Raw genomic sequence first — 22,418 nt, forward strand, 5'->3', positions numbered from 1 at the left:
AGAGAGACGCTAATACTGTACAGGCCGCCTCTGCAGTGCATCAGAAAATTGAAATGGATTTTTACATTTTCTTTTGGCCTTTTTTCTTTTTTTTTTTAGCAAAAGAATACGATTTGTGTAGAAACAAGCAATGTTTTGCATCTGCCATCTCCTCTTTAACCCTTCAGAATGTCCTTCGCAGATGTCAACTGAAAGACAACAAAAAGAAACCTGAACACAACTTCAGTTGAAAGCATTTAAGTTATAGCAATACGCACACTATCAAGTGTACAATTTGTCAAGGTTCATTTGATTCTAATAAAATACTTTTTTTAAAACCCATATACATTTCATATATTTATCTTTTTGGAGTATATGGATTCAAAAATAGATATTTAAATCATAAGAGAATGGGAGGGTATGGGAGAGAAAGAAAAAAGAAAAAAAAACTACGAATGGTTGTCCTCAGTCACCGAGAAGAGGGAGAGAGGACAGGGGAGGGAGGGATAAAGAAAGAGAGAGAGAGAGAGAAGGAAGTGGAAAGGAAAGCTGGGAGTTAGGAGGGGATTGGCCAAGCTATACAGCGCAGTATGACACCCACTTTAGCTCATTACACACGTACAGTCGTGATCAAGGCACAGGGATCTTCTAAAAGTAATTTTTTTCTCAATAAAGTTGTACAAAATAATACATTTTACAGTCTGTACAAGAATAATAGTTCAGCAGTAATGTAAAGACAGACATACAAAGGAGAAAGAGGTCAGGGAGGAAGGAGGTGAGAAGAGGAAAGATGGAAGGAAGGCAGCGGGAAGGAATGGCAGGGAGGTGCGAGCAGGCTGTTTGATCACACGAGTATCAAAATAACAGAAAAACCCAAAAAACATTAGTGTCCCGTTTGTTGTTGTCGTCATACATATATATATATACATATATATATATATATATATATATATATATATATATATATATATATATATATATATATATATACACATACATACATACATACACACACACATATATATATATATTTTTTTTTTTTTCTTTGATTTCAGGATTATTATATTTTGTTTTCTCTTCAAAAGAGCACTGCCAGGAAGGTAGAAGTAGAGATGGGAAGGAGGAGGGGTAGTGGAGGAGAAAAAAGGAGGAAAAAAAAGGAGAGAGTGAAGATAAAGAAAGAGAGCGCACAATGTCTACACAGACAAAAACAGCTGTGGAGACAGTGAAACAGGGTCAATCATGTCAAGATGAGAGCTCTCTTTAACTTATATGGTACTGTACTGTAGAAGGAGGCTTTCTGCCCTCCGTCAGTTAAAGCTCCATAAAAGTTAGTAATTCTGTTGTCGTTTCTTTTCGTTTTAAACTCAATGTTTCCTCCTCACGCTTTGCTCCACTACCAACAAGACAGTCAGGCGGCAAAACAGGTGTGTGGAGAAGTCGAGGGACTGCCATCGTCGTCTCGGTCTAAAGTGTCTAGACTCCATCAGGGATTCACATCACAGTTGGCTCTGTCCTGTCCCACCCGCCCCTCCATGACCCAAATGATCCCAACACACCCCATGTCAGTTTAGTCTGTGGTAACGCTGCTCCTCGGGGCTCAGTGGCGGAGTCACTCGGTTCGTTTAATCTCAAAGCACTGTGCTGAAAAAACCCAGCACTGATCAGTACATATCCGGAACCAACCGGTTGTCCAGTTAATAGCAGGTGTGAAACGATTCTGTGTGCGAGCAGATCCTGTGGTTGAAATTATGTGTGTGTGCGTAAGCGATAGGAAGGATTGGTGGTCACGGTTTGAGTAAAGTTCTGAGCACAGTGCTTTTTAGTTTTTTTTCTTAGATACAGCATTCAGCTAATCTGTTACGATGTTTGTTCTCTATTCGCAATAATGCAACAATTATCCATTTTCCGAGTTGCACTGAAGTAGTAGCTCGCTCCGTTTTCATTCCGACCTCAAGTGGGAACTCACGTTCTCAAACCTTCCGCACTGCAGTACATACGGTCCGGAATGGGCCGATCTCCGTGTCTAGAAAGGTGAGGGGAAGGTGTGTGTGTGTGTGTGTGTGTGGGGGGGGGGGGGGGGCACGATATAAGATGTTGAGCGCTGTGGAGCTGGGAGTATGGCTGAAGGTGGAGATCAGAGTCCATTCATGTGTTAACCCCTTAAACCCTTCCATCAAACTAACTCAGTCTACTGCAGAGGGAGTTTGCGTCAGGGAAAGTTCTGAGTTGAGGGTGTGTGTGTGTGCGTGTGTGTGTGTGTGTGTGTATATATATATATATGTTTTGGCCCCCTGTTCCTTCACAAGAGCTCACACACTTCTGTGGAAGAGGGGAGTTCAGAAACTCAGGGTTTTTCATAGTCCAGTTCATGTGTTTTTGGCCGAACACCTTTCTTCTTCTCTTTTTCTTCCATCACAACAGCTCGTACTGTCGCAGGTGCATCCGTTGAATGATGTCTCGACAGTCGTTGAAGACACGGCGGATGTTTTCCGTGTCGACGGCGCAGGTGAAGTGGGGGTAACAGTAGTGCCTCCCGTCCCCGCTCGCTGTGCTGATCCTCTGTAGAAGGAGAAAGCAAAAAGTGAGAAACTATTTTACTATGTAAATTACAACCATTTGAAAAACAATGGAGGTGTATGGCAGAGAGAAATAAGCTATCAAACAATATGTTAATGTGATGTTGTTTTGGTCTTCTGGGATTTGTTAACAATAAGAAATATAACTAAATACCCTTTACATTTAGCATGTTACGGTGCACAAAAGCAAATCTTTGCCTATAAGATAAGAATCCTTTATTAGTGCCGCGGTGGGGAAATTTAAGGGAGCTTACCAGGAATTCATCTCTTATGAAGTACTTTGCCCTTGTAACACGTGGATCTTCTCCAGGCTCTGGGGTCGCTGCAAGAGGAGGGAAAGGAAAATTAATCCACATTTCTTATAATATGTAATCTTCTCAGGTAGAGAATATGCAAACATGAATGGATCAATCATACAACAACCACGATAGGTTTCTGGGATTCTTGACATACAGGTGTCTGTATCAAGGATGACCTCTTGTGGTCAATGATGCTAAATGCCCTGTACTTCACCGATTTATTTTGTTGGAGAAATAGCAAGTCGGGAGTTTTTGTTGGCATTTTTTTTAGCTTTGTGGACACACAGGGATGTTTCTGTGTGCTCAGGAAAGTGTTTGTGAGACAAGCAAGGCATCTTGGCATATTTATTTGAGAGACCAGTTTCCAGCTGGGACTCTGAGGCAGTTTGGTCTGGTCATCCTAGAAGCCGTTTCCAGAAGGAGATATTTACTATATTGAGAAAGGGCCAGCTGTATTTGCGCAGCTACTAATATGGATAGTGTAGCTGAGAGGCGTATACAAAGGCTCACCATCGTCAGGTGTGGTGTAGCGAGCAAATTCAGGAAAGTATTCCTCGATTTTGGACTTCCCTGCCAGCACCTTCTCTGCCAACAGGTCCTGTTTATTTAGGAACAAGATGACAGAAATGGTCCGCAGCCACCTGAGGAGAGCAAAACACCATGAATCAATATCACACTGAATCATACAACTGGGTCTGAGCATGAACACAAGACAAAATCACTGCTATAAGTTTTGACAAATAAATTCAAACGGGGGTGGGGGGCAGTGGGTGTCATCTAGAAACATCCTACAAAATACTTAATACTGGATGGATTCCAACGGCAGAACAAATTGGGGTTCGTTTTAAATCCGGATTTAAAACGACGTGTAGTCTATGGTTATAACTTACATGCTGAGGCATTACGAGTCGAGTTTGGTTTGTATAGGTTTATTAACCGTCACTGACCCATATCAGTTTATCACACTACACTTTAGCCCCTTTACTCATGATATTAAATGGAGTTTTAATGAGGTGGTGGTGGTGTGTTCACTGCGTTTACACAACATAACCGAGAGCAGCCTAGTCCGACTCATCCATAAACTACCATTGGAACATTACTATGATCCTGAACATAGCTTAGCCTTTTCAAATGACAGTTTAGTTCAATTTAAGCAAAAGGACGATAAGACAATGTTGAAATAATTTTCCAGGACAGCACCAGATTTTCCCCAAGACATTTTAAATTCTCCTCTACATTTCAATGTGTTTTCACTGACTGGAAAAACATAATTAGAATATCTGTGTCTCTTCACCTGTTGTTCCAGATGTTCTTGAAGAGGTTGAGGGCTTCCTGTAAACGGTTGGTCTGATTGTCCTCTCTGATCACCATGTTGTAACTGCTGCTGGCCACCACGAAGATGATGGCCGTCACATCTGAGGACGAGAGAGGGACAGAAATAAATCAGACACCGGGAGCGAAAAAGACACGAGCTGAGCGAAGTAAGCAGAAGCAATAAATAAACACAAGTTACCGTTAAAGCACTGAATCCATTTCCTGCGTTCGTCTCTTTGACCGCCAACGTCAAACATACTGTGTAAAACAAGAGACATGGTGCTGACGGGTCAAATAATGCCATCGTAAGGATGAACTATAACCTAGATTCTCAGTTGTTTATATGCAGAGTTATTGCACATGGTTATTACTGAAGCTATGTAGGACATTGTAATATATATATATATATATATATATATATATATATATATATATATATATATATATACTGTTACGTCACTGCCCTTTCCTTCATTTGTTTTTACTCTTTTTACTCACTGGAAATTAACTTTGTCCACTTGGAATCTCGTCTCAAAGATGCCTGAAGTCAGAACTCTGCACCGCAACAAATCCTGGTGAAAAAACAGAAACAGAAAATGTAACAAAAAGGTTCCCAAAATCATAAAGATATCCTGCAGGATTCTGAATGATTACACAGCAAATGTGGAGCAAGTTTTAGACTCTGCAAATGGCTTATTGAACTTATTATATAAGTCTACATAAAATGTATCTTTGATGGTTTTGAAAAATATTTCATTCAAAAGTGAAAATAATGTAAAGAAGCTATGCTGCTCTACTCCAGGTCAAAACAGAAAACGCACAACTCATATTTACACTCTGGGTGTGCGTTGTTCAATTTGAGTGTAATCACTCAGCTTATTAATGACGATACAAGACTTTTAAACCCTCTTCCTTTTGAAATATCTCTCTTTTTTTTAAAAATTAGTTTTGAGATTCACCCACCTGATCTGTTGGAGTGTAGTCACTCTGTTTCACAATGTCAATCTTATCTAGGAAGCTGAGGAGAAAGTAGAAAATACACAAATGTAAAAACACTGTTATGGGGATTGTATTAATGAAGACTTGTACAGATGTGCTCAGGCACCACCATCAGTATCAAACTCCAACTCCAAACATGACGGAGCACTTTTCTGCAGCGAGCATCATCTTTTTAACAGTCACTATTTAAAAAGCATCACATGCGTTTAAGTAAAAAGTTCCATAGATAGTTCACTCAAACCTGAGCTGGCTATGTGAAGTACAGCAGTTTGACGTGGCACAGAAAGGACTTTAACACAACATGTTGACTGTGACTGAAACCTTCCTTTGAAACCAACATAAGTGACATTGTGTTTAGATTGTTGGGTGACCTTCAAGATAGGCATCTTCCCCGCTCGTTCAAAAGCCAGGGAAAACACTAAAGAGCTTTAAGTGTGTGCCACTAATATTCCTTTAAATGTTTTTATTGCAGATATTAAGTGGGAGATGGGCAGCCACCTGCAGCATGTGCCAGGATTTCAAATCTTCTGGAAAGCACTAAATATCATGTGGACGGGCATTCCCAAGAAACCCTTCAGGATCACACAATCATCTTCACTTTCAAAAAGGACTTCTGAACTTCAGGTGATCCATCAATGTACAATACAACCACATCTACAGGGATGGTGGATTATACAAAAATGGTGGATTGCTCCAGTGTGCTTTGATCAGTTCACAACCAACACTGTGCACAGTGGCCGACAGACAAAGTTTGAAAACAGTCCAAACTCCAGACAAGACCGAAACATTAAAGTGTCATCATCCCTATTAGTGACCCCTTTTCAAACCCTAACAAAAAGATAAAATAAAATGTAACTCAAACTTACAAATTGTCAGTGAAAGATGGACTCTCAAAATTAAGCACCATTTCCCATTCCACCGTTTAATGTCCTAAAAACTGGACAAAATAATCTTGACGTGTGCAGAGTACCGTCATCTCATCATATATATATATATATATATATATATATATATATATATATATATATATATATATATATATATATATATATATATAATTCCAATAATATAACTTCTGGGTCTTAAAGTTTAAACGGTTTCATGAAGCTATGGACTTGTGAGGTGGCCCAGTGCTGATTTTTAAGCATCACAGGTGAACTAGGGCACAGGGAAAGGAAACGAGCAGTGAACTTGTCATCTCACAACAGGACGAGAATCTCAGGAATTCTGTGATATTCCTGAAAACTAAGTGAAAACTCAATTAAAGAAAGCTGGACAGAGAGAAATGCCGTTAAGAGAAGTGCACGTGAAAGGTGAAACGAGCGTGGACGTGAAAGAAGGGAAGACGGACAGAGAGGAAGACGACAGAATGAAAGCGTAGTGCCGTCTGTCTGACATTACAGAGCAGATTTCTAAAATAGCTCCCCAGCGCCCTGGCCTCCAGCACGGTTACCAAGGAGACACGACCGCAGGCGCTATTAATAGTCTATCAGCTCTCAATCTAGTGCGGCTGGACTGGATCCAGAAAGAAGACAGACAGATGCAGAAAAGGAAGATCTGAGAGAAAAAGAAAGCAAGAACAGGATGAGCTTGAGTTTTTTTTATGCCTGATGTGTGAGCGAGAGAAGGGAGGGAACAAAAGACTGGACTGTACCATCTTAACTATCTGAGGGGGGAGATAGGGTGGAGAGTTTCTCATCATTTAAACTTTCAAAAACACCAACCTAAAGTGACAAACATGAATGCATGTTTTATTCACTGATTTGCAGTTACTTTACTAGTAAAAAGCTGTTCAGGCTACAGGCTCGCAGTCAACAGCCGAGCAGCGACTGGATCCTCCTCACACATCACCCCCTCTCCTTTAAATATCCTCTGATCTGCAGATGACTCAGCCTCGGCCATGTTGGCTCCCAAACACTGCAAACTGATGCTGTTACATGAAAAGTAGTCCACCATCATCATCATCATCATCATGTGTTTTTACTTGCCTTTGCTTTGGAAATGAGAACTAGACCGTCAACTCTGAGCTCTCAGATGCCCTTAATGAAACACCCAATGCATCATTTAGACTTTGACGATGAGATGGTTATGTTTGGAGCTCATACAGGGTGACGGATGCTTAAGCAGAGTAAGTAAGAAGTCCTAAAGCCAGGTTGGGCCTAGACAATCACAGGGAACGACATACTGTCAACTACACATATTTGAAACTGTATCTGACATTAATTAAGTCTGAGATGTTGAACATGTACATCAGTAAAGAAACAATTTAGTGGCTGCTTCAGATAACAGAAAACACCAAATGTTTGAGATCACTGCCTGTGAACACTGTAGCAGCATAAACTGGTCAGATCGGCTTTGAGCAGATAAAAAAAAATAAAGTAGAAGAATATATCGTTTGATGCAAACTGACGTGGCGTAAAATCATGGTAGAACACGCAGAGGTGTTGCTAATGTGTGCTATCTGTGCATGGACTTACTGCCATTCATCAGTTTAAATAGGGAAGATATTCAAACATTCTCCAGTGAACAATCTGACCTGAATGCCAGTGTAAAACCACATAACAACATTTGCTCGGTACACATGGAGGTACCAAGTCCCATCTCTGAAGTTACCTAATGGGCATAACACTGCTTGTGGTGGTGTCCTGCAGCTGCCACTAGATGTTACTAAAGAGCCAAATCCTACAGCACCTTTGTGATTGTACAGGAACTGTGTTCTTCCAAGAATGTATTTTTTGTGAGATGCACAACACATTACTGTAAAGCTGTCTAAAGTTTACGTCAGGCAGGTTTGTGGTATTCCATCCAATCTGTATAACGACTTCTCCTTTTGATTACGTCGTGTCGGGAGGAGAGAAGAACACTTGTTTATTGCAGTATCAGCAATAACAACTAGAAACTGTAAATTGTTTTATACTGGATGCACACTACCGAGCCTGAAATAAATCTGTCTGATAGATAAATAACATTGCAGTCGCTTCCTTCACAGTGCACGCACACAACCACACACACACACACGCGCACACCAGTGGAAGGATCACGTTACCATGTAGCTGCTACTTACTATTGTGCACAGTCGATTAGCTGGTACTCGTTGGATCTCTCGAAGCACGCCCTGACCCCCTCGTCCTGCCACAGTGTCTTCGCATGCTCGTAAAACTCCTGAGGAGGAAACAGAAATACATGAGTGACAGGACGCAGTGGCTGTCAGAGCCACTGAAGAGTAACATATTCATTCCAGATAACCGGAGTAACGTACTGGTGTTTGTCTGATTTCATCTGATGCACTGGTGAAAAACACTCGGTTTCATCTCTTGGCAATGTTCGATTACATACTGTATTTTAAGTAAACAACTATGTTTAAGTCTCTGCTCGATTAAACAGGGTCAAGTAACCGTTGGTTAACCGACATTCTGTGTTATTTAATGTGCATCTTACACCGAATATGACAGCTCGAAGAAAGAAAGGAGAACGGGGTTGTGCGTCCGAGGGCACCGGGGGCAAAGGCCTTTTTGTTGACAGCACATATAGTGTACGTTGTGCCTAGGAGATGCCTGTGTACATGTCTGGAAAGGTAAATAGTGGTAGAGGATGAGACATCTCTGGTGTAACAGACTATTGTTGATCCGTGATCGGTACGGTTCCCCTCTCACGGAACCGCAGATTAATTACAGTTTAACCATAACCATCACAGTGTGAGATAAAGTTTCATTGACGATCGTTATCCGCCGATATTCAGATAAGAAGAAGAAGAAGAAGAAGAAGAAGAATTTATATAGCGCTTTTCTAGACACTCAACGCAGCTGAGAAGGCCCCGTCACCCAAAATATGGGATCAGGACATTATTTATGCTTTCCTAGTTACCATATTTGACAATGTTACATTGTACACAGCTGCTGGTAACCGTGGCAGCACCGCTAACGATTCCAATCGGTTACTATGATGTGTTCAGGCTCTGTTCAGTGAAAATGAATCTTGGGTGAAGCCAAACATTATCATGTGTAGTTTTGTTGAGAAACTTCAATAAATCTGGTTTGAAGACGTTTTAAAATAAATAGACATTACAGATTAATTATTACTCGTTAAAAATTACTCTAAGCAGTTTATAATACATAATCAAAACAAATAATGACACGATTTGTTTTAATCCATACAAATACAATCTATTATTTCCTTATTTGAATTGTTTGGTTTTGATGGAGGAAAAAAAAAAAACCTTGTGGTTGACAAGGTCCAGAAATTCAAGTCAAACACAGGAATTCGTTGGGGTTTCAGTGTGGGAATACACAGACGCCCATCTGTCTTGCTCTCATCAATTATGTACAACTACAATAAAATAGATCAATTAGCTATGTGTGATAATAGCTTTTATCTGCTAACCCATTATTAAAGCAGAAAAGACAACCAGATAAATTAACAGTGTCACAGTCCCCTCCACACACACCAGTGTTGTAGTCACGCGCTGGTCATATGCTCTGGTCTGCCTTAGGTGCTGATTTTCTCGTCTAACCAACCAACCAACCAACACTACACACACTTGGGTCTCGGGACTAAATGAAAACCAGACGATCAATAAAATGTACCTCCACGTGCAGCGTAGATCTCAAGTAGATCTAAAAGCTGAATAGACCTTCGCCATCTGGATTTCTAACTTGGAAACTACGCCACGCTCGTCATAAACAAGTCAAACAACCAAACGAGTAAAGCCAAAGAGCAACCGAAAACAAATAATTAAGTGGAATTTCTGAGGCAGCAAGGTGATTTCAGGGTTAATGAGATCGCCCCGCAGAGGAAAACCCACAGATTTGATTCCTGTAGCAGCTGAAGTGTTAGGAGCCGAGTAGGATGTTTGTCTGCCTACTTACTATGAATCAATTAGGATAGAAAGCCACCATGTAGGTAAATCAATGGAGAAGTCAATGCATCTGGTGAAGATGATGACTTGACCGTACGTGTGCCCTCCTCAACCTTGTTTTTATCCTCGTGGCTATAAATGTGATCATTATCTTCCAGAAGTTACTTTTATTCACTTTTCTTGAAGACATTTTTTTCCTGATACATTTTTTTATCGTTTTTCAAAAGTAAAGTGAAAATGAACGGAAATTGTAACCATCCACTGTAAAGCAAAACGGTGTGTGGTATGGTGTGGAACAAGTTGTATTTATATAAAAAAGGCCCAGGTCTAATTTTCCTTCCTTTTACCTCTTTTGCTTTGTGATCATGAAGAAAAACTAACCATTATTTCCATTTTCGATTAATCTTCTTATTCATTATTTTCCAAATTCATCGCCAAGTCTATACAATTGTTATAATCCCCCACAGCCTGAAGTGACGTCTTCACCTTTTTTGTTTTATTCCACAAACAGAAGCATCAAGTGCTTATATTTAAGAAGCTGAAAACTTGAATTTTTCTTTAGCATTTTTGCTAACAATAAAAAAAATAATCAAAAAAGACATAAGATTACTTGATTATCGCAATAGCTACCAATTAATGTTCTGATGATTAACTAATCAGTTAATCAAATTATCGTTGTGTTCGCCATCCTTGTTTGGCTCAGTTGCTTCACACTACCACTCACTTGCCTTTAATTGCAACATTAACGACCCGTTAGCGAGAGAAATCTTGTCAGTTTCATGTAAAAAGAATAAGATTCTTCCATTGTGCAGTTTTTCATCATGTGTTTACAAACAAGAGCGCTCTTTTATACATCAGTCATGCTATTCGCTCTCCTCCTTGCTTCCTCTCCCTCTTCCACAGCCTCTTTTCTTCTCCTCCTCCCTCCAGTGAACGTTACAGAACAACAAACCTCAAACTGGGCAAGCAGAAAGACCTAAATCCTTGATACGAGATGAAACGCTATCAATCCCCACAAGGAGCTCAGAATCGGTTTAAAAACAGAACCACTGGTGCTGGAAAGCAACAAGTGTCTTGCTCAAGGACACTCCGGCAGGGCTCATGTGTGGGCACTGGTTTGGTCGGACCGTTTGCTCATCTATGACAGTTTGGAAAGATACAAAAAGGCTCTTTTGCTGCCCGAGTTCCCTCCATGATCACAATCATACATTAAATGCAAGCAGTTACGCCAATTAGGTCATTACGCCGATGAATGCATTAATTAGAATACTCATCTTCCCATAACTCATGTACACTATTAACATGAACTCTGTGCCTTCAAAGCACAAGACCGGTGTTTTATGCTTTTGAGCTCATTTACTACAAATCACAACATGACATGCTGACCACAGCAAGAGAGATTTTCAGACTTCTGAATTTTGGGGCGGTGATTGTTTCCACTCAGTTTGGATTGAAAAATACTGTTAATAATAATAATAATAATAATAATCAACAGTGTGAACATCAGTTTCAAAAAGAAAATCCAACTCTAAATGATTACAGTGTGGAAATGTAGTTCAAGCACAGATTAAAGTGTTCCTCAAAAGATAACAAACAGAGGTTGTGATAACAATACTGCTCAGCCGCCCGATCTCAAGCCTAGTTTCCCACAAGAGGTGAAGACTGGGAGAAGGAATCCACACTTCCATCTGCATTCAAACACCAGGAGATTTTAAGTTTGAACAAGGTTTATTTTGGTCAATGTCATGGATTGACTATTCCAATCCTGTTTCAAGGACCGGAAAGTTGACTTTGATATATAATACTGAAATAAGAGTTTGCCAGGAGCATAATATTTTTTTTAAAAAGGTCAGCAAATGATGATCAATGGCCTTAACATTTAAAAACACTGATATGGTTGTTCAACAAACTGCAGCATTTTCAGAAAATACGTTTTTATTTATCTCAAATAAAAGTGTTAATTTGATTCAAACAGGTACTAGTATAATTTAAAAGATTGTATCATTCACTGGGCGGACAGACACCTCAATGGCAACATAACGGACATATGTAGAGTGCCGTGGTGGCAAGAGGTTCAAAGGAAATTAATTCCTGTTGCTATAAAATATATTCATACTAGACTTAAGTGAAGTGAAATGGGAATTAAGCCTCACCCTGCAGGTGGCTGTGGTCTCTTGGCTCAGACAATTAGTAATGTACCGCTGAGAATATTAAACTCAGAGACTTTAACCATCAGGTCATTAGTAAACATCAGTGTTTGCTACCTGTGTCAAGGGATTATCACCTGGGACTTTGGGACTATTTATACCAACAGACACTGAAACACACAGCTGAGGATACCTGCACCTGTTGATAAGGGAGTATATCAGCCACAACTTTACTTTAGCTACTAGCCCACTTTTTGAGGGAGGGAATGTTAGTTAAAAACTTAATTTTGCATCGCAAATCCACACGCATAAAAAACAAAAAAAGGTAAGCGGGGTAGATACAACTTTAATGACATGGTAGTTCCAATTGAAGTTTAAACCGTAGGTCACATCGTAAAAACAACAATACAGTGTTTTCTTTTTGACATATGTATGCATGTATTGTAGTACTCACGGAGGGAAACTCAAAGTCCTTCTGGTTGACGAGGTTGAGCACGTATTCGATCCGGTACTGGCTCTGTGGGCACGCCAACTGCACTGGTGGTGCCAGGGTGCTCATAGCTGTTACTATGGTCTGTAACAAACACACAAACAGAATACATTTAAGTGTGGATGACAGAAAGACTGACATGAGTATCCAGTGCTGCTTTGGTGTTTGCCACTTACCTCAATAGCCTCTTTAATATTATTCTTGATGTCTTGAATTTTCTGCTTCTTCTCTCTGAAACAGACACTCGGATTCAGTGACAATCATTTTAGGGATTATCGATGTACAGCAGTAACAGAGAGTTAGGAGTGTCTTCACAAAGGAAGGAATACAAAGAAAGAAAGATACAGTACATTGATATCCACTGCCCATCACAGACAGACCTACAACCCTCTGTGGATTCTGATGCACGTTTTTAGTCCCCTAAAACAGAGACACTACAAACTAAAGCATTTTTACAGGGGTGCTACGGTATTTCACTTAAATGGAGTTTAAGCACTCTTAACATATAAAAATAGTGAATACACAGCAAAAGCTCCTATGCAGACATTTTCATGCAGAAAGTGTTCACACATGACAGAAAACTACAATTACCATGGAAAATATTTGAAGATAAAACGGGACATTTAATTACAATACATGAAATGTATGCTGTCGATTGTCAGTCGAATCGAGGGGATCCTGCAAAGGGTCAGAGCTGTTTATCACCAGCCATCATAAATGGTATGCGCTTGTTTTGGTCACAAACAAGGGTTTAGTGAGCAAGTATTGTTTTAGTGAAGTCCCAAAAAAAAAGAAAGAGTTCCCATTGAAGTTTACTGCACTTCAGTGGGATTGTTTTTGATCTGGGAGGGGTAAACAGACAGAAATGATGTCTGTCTGCTGTGAAGGATCGCTGTTTGTACAAGACATTTGGACTCTCTGTGACAGGCATGTTTGTATTAAAGGCAACCAGAGAGCAAGTTAGTCTATCTTTCACCTTGAGCCTGTCAGGACAACAGTGCATTGTGTTTACAATAGTTCTATGTCAGTGACAAAGGGCAAGATGGGCCTATTTGGTCTGTGACAGTTTTTGCTTGTTTCCAAGGGTCTCAACCAAATTCATGTAATGTTTAACAATTTCTTTACACCAGTGCGATTTGCATTCATTAGTTTGACTCATCCATTTGGCTACCGAAACCCGAGGCGGCACAATTACTTCACTATGCCACCCAACAGGTCGACTCTATTAGGGGGAGGTCATTGCTCTAACAGTCCAGGTTGGAGCTGCATGTTTGCGTCAGATTGTTCAGATTTCAACTGGCTTCTCACTCGCTCACAAATGTATCCACATATATTTAGCCGGCTGCAGATTGTCCACACAGAGGAGCTGGTTTTCTTTCATGGTCAGACTATAAAAAGGAAAGCAGTAATAGCAGCAGTTTAGACGTGCAGATGCAGACACGTCAATATCGCCACCTACAGTCAAAGACGCTGAAGTAGCGCAGACTCTTCAGTGTCAAGAGTTGCTAACGTGGGACAGAACGCATTTTTGCACATCAACTCAAAACACACACACAATCATATATAAAGAAAATGCAAATCATAAAACACACACACACACCTTCCTTGGCCAAGTTACCATGTCGCTGCAATAATACAAAATGTATTTCTTTCAGAATATTTGCTCTCGAGCAGATGCAAAAATCAACATACAAACGAGAGGATTATATTTACAATTACTAGCAACTGTACTTTTGACAAGAACGGAACATCTCAAAAATGTATGCATTAGACTTAAATTAGAGCTGCTACCATTTTTGAAAGTTGTGTAACGCTCATTGACACATGTTAACAGAAAGAGCAAAAAGAGGGGGTAAGAGAGTTTATTGGGTTCGGAGGGAAATTGAGAAGGCCTTGTTTACTTTTTCAACCTGATAGTCATTAAAGATCACATGGTTGTGTGTGTGTGTGTGTGTGTGTGTGTGTGTGTGTGTGTGTGTGTGTAGCGCGCTCCAATCATGAGTATGACTGCATGACTGCATATGGTCAGAGAGACATGACGAAACATGCTTTATTGATGGCGTTTGGTATGTGAAGGTGGATGAATGCAGATGAAGGATTTAATTCAACATCACTGTAAATACATTTTTGTTATAAGTCAGTGTGTCACTATATGAATTTGTCTGCAAAATCTTATGATAAACAAATTAAATTGTGTTCGCACAAGCAATGGCATGGAAACTTTACGCATTGATAAATGTATAAATTATATTTTCAGTTTTTGGTAATTTAGTCTCTACAAAGTAAAGAAAAGGTGTGAAAAAAATGCCCATCTCAGGTTTAAAGAGGAAAATAAATTGAAGGCAAGGCAATTTACAATGATATTATGTTTGAGTTGCACATTTAACAATTATAAAAATGAGAACATTAGAGAAGCTGGATCCAGCAAATGTTAAACTAAAAAGGGCAAATATGAAAACTGGCTTGAAAGTTAAGGGATCAAGTAAAATCAATACTTGTATAATGAAAATGAATAACACTGGACAAACCCACAGAAAATGACCACCAGGCTCATCAGTTCCCCTCAGCTCTGTGGAGCATTTAGTTTACTACACAAATAAACAAAAGCATCCATAAATGGCTTGGCAAACAAAAACAACCAGATAGCCCAAACAATGTGACAGGTCTGACTGGAAGTGATGACATCGTATGTGTCATGTGTCTTGTTATCGAGGACTTCCATCCACATGTATTGACATATTGATATATTGCTCAGTGTTGTCTAACCATGCAAAGATGTGAACATCCCCCATCACAAGAAAAAAAAAAGAGGACAAAAGAAATGTAATCTTTTGTACTTGAGTGACACATTAAGGCAATGTATATCCACAAAAGCAAGAGTGTGTCTACTTCAGGCAATAAGGGGCAGAAGCTGGGTGTCTTCAAAAAAAATGATTCCTGTGTAAACATTATTTTTGTTTATTGCACGACTGTTTCTGGAAAAAAAAAAAAGCCCAGACATGATATTCTACTTTAAGCTTGATATACATTTGCTCCTTAGTGTGAAGAATTGCATGCGTGTTAACCTTCTGTAGCGCTGCTAGCCAGCCAACGGCCAGTGGATTAGCTCAATAGTGACTTTTGGTCAAAACAATCAAGTGTCTGTCATCTCTGCAGGCCGATATTGACACAGCATATTAAATACACAACTTCCAACACTCCAGGGTTGAGTTTTCCTCTTCAGGGTCAAACTTCCATTTCTGCACTGCAGTCAGACGAAGCGAACACACTGTCTTTTACTAACTGTGAGCACTGGTTATGCGTCAACACACATGTCTTTCTCTGGTGTAAAAATACTTGGTCAAATTATTGAAGATTAAATTGATATAATGGCTGACTAGAATGGTTTAATTTTTTTAAAGCAGCCATATAAATCTTAAGACTGCATCCTATTTGAAATTCCTGAGAAGTCCACACAAGCATTTTAAAGGCTTCTCAGAAAGTGGCCATCAGTATATTGCGAACCCTTCCATGCTGGCCCCAATATGGATTCATATTGCAACCGTTGGATACGTCCTCATGTTCGGCTACTTTAGAAGCAAGACTTCACACATATCATACTCACTCTGCATTGAAGCCGTTGACATGAAGGATTCTCATCTGTTTCACTATGGTGCTCTTTCCTGACTCTCCAGCTCCTGGGAGACAGAAACGAAAGAAGACATATTAGGAATCTGTTGATATCACTCACACAGGTTTTTTCACAAGCCGTTTCGGCTGTAAATCACTCTGATCCAACAGGACATTTTCAATGAATAAACAGCAGATTTCACACATGACTGACATTATTTGGCAAAACCGGGAGCAGAAGCCAGGACAGTGGCGCATGGTCACGTCTGTAATAACTGGATTATTTCCACTTGATAATGTGATCACAATCACAAGATTGAGACCTGATGATGACTACCCTTTAGACTTTTCCATGAAAAGTAGATTTAAATATGTCCCTTCAAAGCATGTGGAGAATAAAAAGAGCTCACCATATGTCTTTATGTCCAATGAGGAACATGTGATCAGTGTAATTGTCCATGGTATTTGCGGTCAACGAACAGTAAATGTTCCTGAAAAGGCCTTATGAGACAAGCTGGTTTAGCATTGCTATCTGCCGGTCTGTGTGAGAACTAAACTTGCATCTCTTGTTCTGTAACGCCTGCAGTTTATTCATCTGCATAAAGGGCGAGCAGCTTGAAGCTCAACAAGTTGCAGCTCTCACACGGCCTTTACAGTTTCCTCCATTCAACGGGCACCACTCCTTTTATCTTCATCTTATCTTTACAAGTCAAGGTTAGATTAACAATGACTCAAATCTTTCACTGAATCAAAATCATTGAATTATTTGAGCAAGGGATCTAAATAAGTTGTACAGTTTATGTAAAGTAGTATGTGAGGTTTAAAAATGCACCCATCTGACATGAAATCAATCCTAACAAGCTGATCAAGTCTTTTTCTGAAAAGTGAAGACGGGTTTAAGATTCATTTTTACAAACATTAATATATATTTTTTTATTATTGCTCTTTATGCTTAAAAAACATTTAAATATCTATATGTATGCAACATCAGTCCAGGGACTACGGATGGAAAATGGCAACTTGGCTCGCTTATGAATTTAAAGCTGTGTGTATTAATGTAATGTGTTAAACCAAATAATAAAATAAGAAATTTCTCTCATTTTCAATGCAGTATTTTATTTATTTTTTTAATCGCCACGAGTCTCACTTCAAGACAATATTGGTCATGTTTAACTATAAAATCTATGAAAACGTTTGAGCTTCAACGTGTTTGGATGAACACGCTGCTATTCAGGCTGCACACAGGCGAGCTGGAGCCCCTGGTGAGATGTTAGTGACTGAGTATTGATAAATGCATGTACCGACACCTTTTTCCAACAACCCTGTGAAAACAGGATTATAGCCGATGATAGTCTCCCAATATTAAGATTTGATGTGAGGACAAAAAAAAGGTGTGAGATTTTAGAAAAGGAGGCTTAATTGTTGGTTAAATTGGACCCTTCTTGGAAAAATGGACACCAGTCAGTAAATCTATGATGTGTGGTAAAAGCAAAGATAATTTCCAAATGACAGCAGTCTAATGACAATCTTATTGTCAAGTATCTTGACTGACTGGCGGTTTGCAACAGTTTATTTTTAATAGCCAATGTTTCCCACCCACGAGATGCATTTGTGGTAGTCTGGCACATCAGACAAGCCACAGTGGAGTCTGGGACTCGGACATTTTAGTGGCTCAGCAAGCTACAGCACACATCATGAACTCAAAACATCATGCTCTCAAATCTAACCTCATGCTCTCCCACCTCGCTGTCTTTTCCCACACTACAAGGTGAAGAAGAAATACCACCTATAGTATCTACATAATGCCTATAGTGACACTATAGTGAACAATAGTGGAGCTTGTCCCTCTTGTGTTCGAGGAGAAACCATTTTGGGTTGCATTTTTAAAAAAACTCAATCAAGTGTGGTATTGAACCAACATTTGTTGGAGTACCAGAAGTGTGTCCGTCGAACAAAGCATTAAAAACAGTAAACACAAAGAATCTGACCAAGCATTTAAGGACAATTCTTGTCTCTATATTGATTATATTAAAAGATACTTCTAGATCATAATTTTAGCATTTCAAATATGTTTTTAGACCGGTGGAAAGTTGTTGTCCAGCTGTTTGTTAAGACAGCGTTAAATATTAATGCAGTTGAGAAGTTTAGGTGGATTACAGTCGGCAAAAGTAAAACTTTCAAAATGCTGTAAGAAGATTCTGGTCATCAGTGGTGCAGCCAACAGGCTACTGAAGGATCTATAACCTTAATGACAAAATTCCCTGAACATATCAGTGATGAATTTGTCCATTCTGAACCCGGAGACATGGAAACATGCAGCATATCAAGTTACCACTGTTACCACAGATGTAAACAGTGCAATACGTCAGATAAAAGTCATGAACTCTGATCAACTCAAATGCGTGTGATCTCTGGGGAAGGATGCCGTTAGTCAATTTACCATTTACAGCAAATTAAATTACAATATAACAACCATTTACAGAACTTTGTGCGGACAGGATGCTTTGGGGCGATATTGCATTATAAATAGTACTGTCAATGTCAATACTTAATGATTTTACCAACAAGGTCACTTGTATAGCTCATAAAAAGTTCAGATGAGCCATATATTATTTGAACCAATATATGGCTTTTGGTTAAAATAATTTAACCTGAATGTCAACATCTTCAGTATAGAGACCCTAGTATGTCAAAATGTTACTTTGTCAAGATGGGACTTAAAATAACTGCTAGCTCTTAATACCCCACATACTTTGTGCAATCATACCCTTTGTAGGTGTCACTCTTTGAAGAGAAGCAAACTTTACGAACATAAATCCACAAACCCATTAACACTTGAAATAGCTGATCTGTTTAATCCAATAACCAGTGTAGTTCTATGTGCAGGTTACAATTGTCTGAGCAACATAATCCAATGATCAACAAGGTGGAGAGTCACACTATAAGGTTTGCTCTGCAAATAGATGGCCACAATGTGTGTGTGCCAACTACAGTTAACATGCAGATTGACACCACAGCAACTGACCATGTTGTGGTTCAAGACAATTTCTACATTTGCTACGTTCTCAATGGTTAGAATATAGATTGCGCTACATATCTGTTCCCAACATGAATACAAACAAAGCACAAGGCATTCAGTTGTTTTTCAGCTGCACCTGGTTTGAATTGAGTGACTCTTTTGTGCTTCATTTGCCATTTAAAACACATCATTCAAAATATGCAGAATCCCAAATAACAGCCTGCAGGTCCACAGGTCTGTGATAGTCAACCTGGTAGGTGATAAAAATGAAAGACGACTAACTTCACGGCAGACATCTTTGTTTAGGTTTTCAGGTGGGTCCTGTCCTTCTGCTTTCCTTTAAGTCACCACAACTTCCTCCACAACATAAAATCCAGGTGTGCAGTACAATACTTGCTGGCATCTCAGTAATCAGATATTATGATTTTGATAAAGAACACCACGGCTTCTCAGACGTGGTGCGAATGGACATATGAGGAGGGTACAGAAAGGAGCACGGCAGGGGAAGTTAGACACTCTTACTTGTCTCTTATGTAATGTGGAGACCCAGCCCACCTCCAGTTCACTCTGACACAGACACACACACACAGTCTTTGGGATTTCTCTTCAGACACTGTATGGGGGGGCTACACTCCGACAAACTGGCATGTAATCTTAAACTAGAGTTAGTTTTACATGTTCAGGCCGACATGAAAAAACAATAATGAACTGCACAGCATGTAGTCCTAAACCCATAATATATGTGCCGTTTAAACACATGTATAAATTACATTAAACTCAAGTTTGTATTGATGCAAGTGGTTGTTTCTCCCATCTTGTTCACCCTACTAATATATATATATATATATATATATATATATATATATATATATATATATATATATATATATATATATATATATATATATATACATACATACATATACACACACACATTGATATCACATAAATAAATATGCATTTATGTATGCATGTCCTCCCAAACCAACCTATTGACTCGGCCTCAGCATGTTTTGTCGTTGGCAATGGTAGACTGCTAATTTGACAGCAACATGCTAAAAACCCAGCACAGAGCTGCATTTTTTAGCCTTATGCAATGGCAAAGTCACACTGTTGACAATGTTTCCCAAAACAACATCCCAGAAGGTTATGCAGGGAGGCGGGAGGCCTCAAACTGTGCAGACAGAGAACTTGCCTGTAAAGCAGCAAGCATAGAGAACAAAATGACAATCCAACTCACCTAAAAGTAGTAGTCTGTGTGTCGCTCTGTATATCTGTTTGTCTTTCTGGAGCTGCTTTTCTATCTTTTTGTTTGCTTCTCTTTGTGCCTTCTCCTCATTTCTCTGGTCTTCAGTCTTACTGTTGCCCAAACAACCCATCTTCCCGCAAGGAAAAAAAAAAGGGGTTCCAGGGGAGGAGGTGGAGGTGGAAGAAGAAGTGGAGGTGGAGGGGGTTTATGTAGAAAGAAAAATAAATAAACTAAACTAGTCTAGTTCCCTCGTTTGACATGCGGATTTTGGTAGCAATGCCACCCACATGTAGACCGTTTAACGTCCCCGGCCTGCTCCAGAACCCGTCCGCGGTGCTGCACTGGAGAAATTATGTGTCCATAACTCGTATTCTGCTGTCAGAGAAAGGGCAGGATACTGTGGCTGACGACACCGAGGCCGCCTTCTCAGTTAGCTGAATCCTGCTCGAGCTGTTCCTCCTTCACGTGCACTGTAGGTTTCTGTGTGTGTGTTTTGTTCCCCCCACCACTCTCTGCCCCCTCGTCAACTGTGTCACGTTAATTGTAATCCTCAACGTGTGTTAACACACGAAAAATCGGGCTTTCACCTCAAACGGAGGCAGAACAAACCGCCTAATTTGCATCTCCGTAAAGCCCGGGTCTTGCGTCTCACTGCCGCCCGTGACAAGGAGCCGAACTCGGCTTGGCCGAAAACCTCTCCCGTGCTGCGGCGCGGCTCGTTTCCGCGTCTTCGTTCATGATAAAAGGTTTCCAAAAGGCGTGCACTTATTCTCTCTTTCTATTTCTCCGTGTCCCCGACGGCTGTCTTGGTCGGGAGGGGGTTGGGAAGGGGGGTGACAAGGAGGAAGGAAAACAATATTAACACCCCAACGAACTACATGTGTGATATTCTCAGCGCTTCCGTCGTCATCCTCCGGCTCCGTTTCATTCGTTGCATCAAATCAACCCCAAACAGCTCCAAACTCACTGCGGTTGTCTTTTCGGCCGGATGCCCCACCACCTCCAAGTCCGAAACGATCCAATACCCCCACGATTTGTCCTCCTTATTTGTGACGGCTGTGTTTCTCCTCCAAAGGGCCTTCTCTCTCTCCGTCTCTCTCTCCCTGCCCCTCGCTTTTGTAGCTGAAATGTGTTATCAGCCCCTCACATCACCACCGAGCCTCCAAAACTGCGCACCGATACTTTTTTTTCTCTAAACTCCCGGCTCGGCTCCAATGAATCCCTTCAAGGAAAAATCATTTAAAAAAAAAAAAAGGAAAAAAAAAGGAGAAGAGAAGAGAAACGGAAACGTGACCAAGATGCGAAAAAAAATCCCTCGAAACGTATCCACGTTTCTCGCAGGTGAAAAGGCAACCCCTGCTGTCAGGCTCGCGTTATAAAGCCCACATACGGCCTACATGTGTGTGTACACACAGAGGCGACACTCTGTCATACAAACAGCTATATCAATGTCCCTCTCGAATCCGAGGTGGGTAAATAGGCTACAGGCTTGAGACTGCATGTGCATTTACATTGACAAAAAAATAGGACGCGGGGTTGTTGTAGCAGCACATTCCCACCGCGAAGGCCGCTCCCCTCCCGGCCGCTGGTCGTGGAAGGTGAAAGACAGGAATAACCAATTCTTGGAGGTTATTATTTTCTCTCTTTTTTTCTCTCTCTCTCTCTCTCTCTCTCTCTCCGAGAATAGTAGCCCACTACATTGAGGAGATAGACAGCGCCGAAGAGAGACGGGGTGGGGCCACACGGCGCTCATTGAACCCTGGGAAGGAAGGACCGAGAGAGGAGGAGAGGAGAGGCCGCTTCGCCTCGTCACGTGGCCCATGCGCGGAGCTGCGTCACCGGCGCGGCTCTGCGGAGAAAACGGCGCCCTCTTCAAAGA

The 22,418-nt window shown here is 40.4% G+C and overlaps 1 protein-coding gene across 2 annotated transcripts; it reads right to left on the reverse strand.

Moving 5' to 3' along the window:
• Positions 1-980: 980 nt before the first annotated feature.
• Positions 981-22,267, reverse strand: gnas (GNAS complex locus). Of its 2 annotated transcripts, XM_034537360.1 has the most exons (13): positions 21,507-22,265; positions 20,531-21,344; positions 16,267-16,339; positions 12,839-12,893; positions 12,627-12,746; positions 8,235-8,332; positions 5,135-5,189; positions 4,670-4,743; positions 4,371-4,429; positions 4,152-4,272; positions 3,368-3,498; positions 2,813-2,880; positions 981-2,541 (listed from the first exon to the last, which is right to left on the reverse strand). In XM_034537360.1, exons 2-13 carry the CDS (start codon positions 20,667-20,669, stop codon positions 2,395-2,397), a joined length of 1,140 nt encoding a protein of 379 aa, XP_034393251.1. In that variant the 5' UTR covers positions 20,670-21,344; positions 21,507-22,265; the 3' UTR covers positions 981-2,394. The 2 variants fall into 2 exon arrangements, with proteins under 2 accessions (XP_034393251.1, XP_034393252.1); XM_034537361.1 differs by lacking the exon at positions 20,531-21,344 and having other exon boundaries at positions 21,507-22,267.
• Positions 22,268-22,418: the final 151 nt, after the last annotated feature.

This window comes from Cyclopterus lumpus, chromosome 7 (genome assembly GCF_009769545.1).
Source record: "Cyclopterus lumpus isolate fCycLum1 chromosome 7, fCycLum1.pri, whole genome shotgun sequence".
NCBI classification, from domain to species: Eukaryota; Metazoa; Chordata; class Actinopteri; order Perciformes; family Cyclopteridae; genus Cyclopterus; species Cyclopterus lumpus.

Coding starts and splice junctions, on each gene's coding strand:
- gnas (XM_034537360.1), bottom strand. CDS start 20,669: ATGGGTTGTTTGGGCAACAGTAAGACTGAAGACCAGAGAAATGAGGAG. Junction 8,333..12,626: donor AGGACTTTGAGTTTCCCTCC/GTGAGTACTACA, acceptor TTTCCTCCTCAG/GAGTTTTACGAGCATGCGAA. Junction 2,881..3,367: donor CTACACCACACCTGACGATG/GTGAGCCTTTGT, acceptor CTCCTCTTGCAG/CGACCCCAGAGCCTGGAGAA.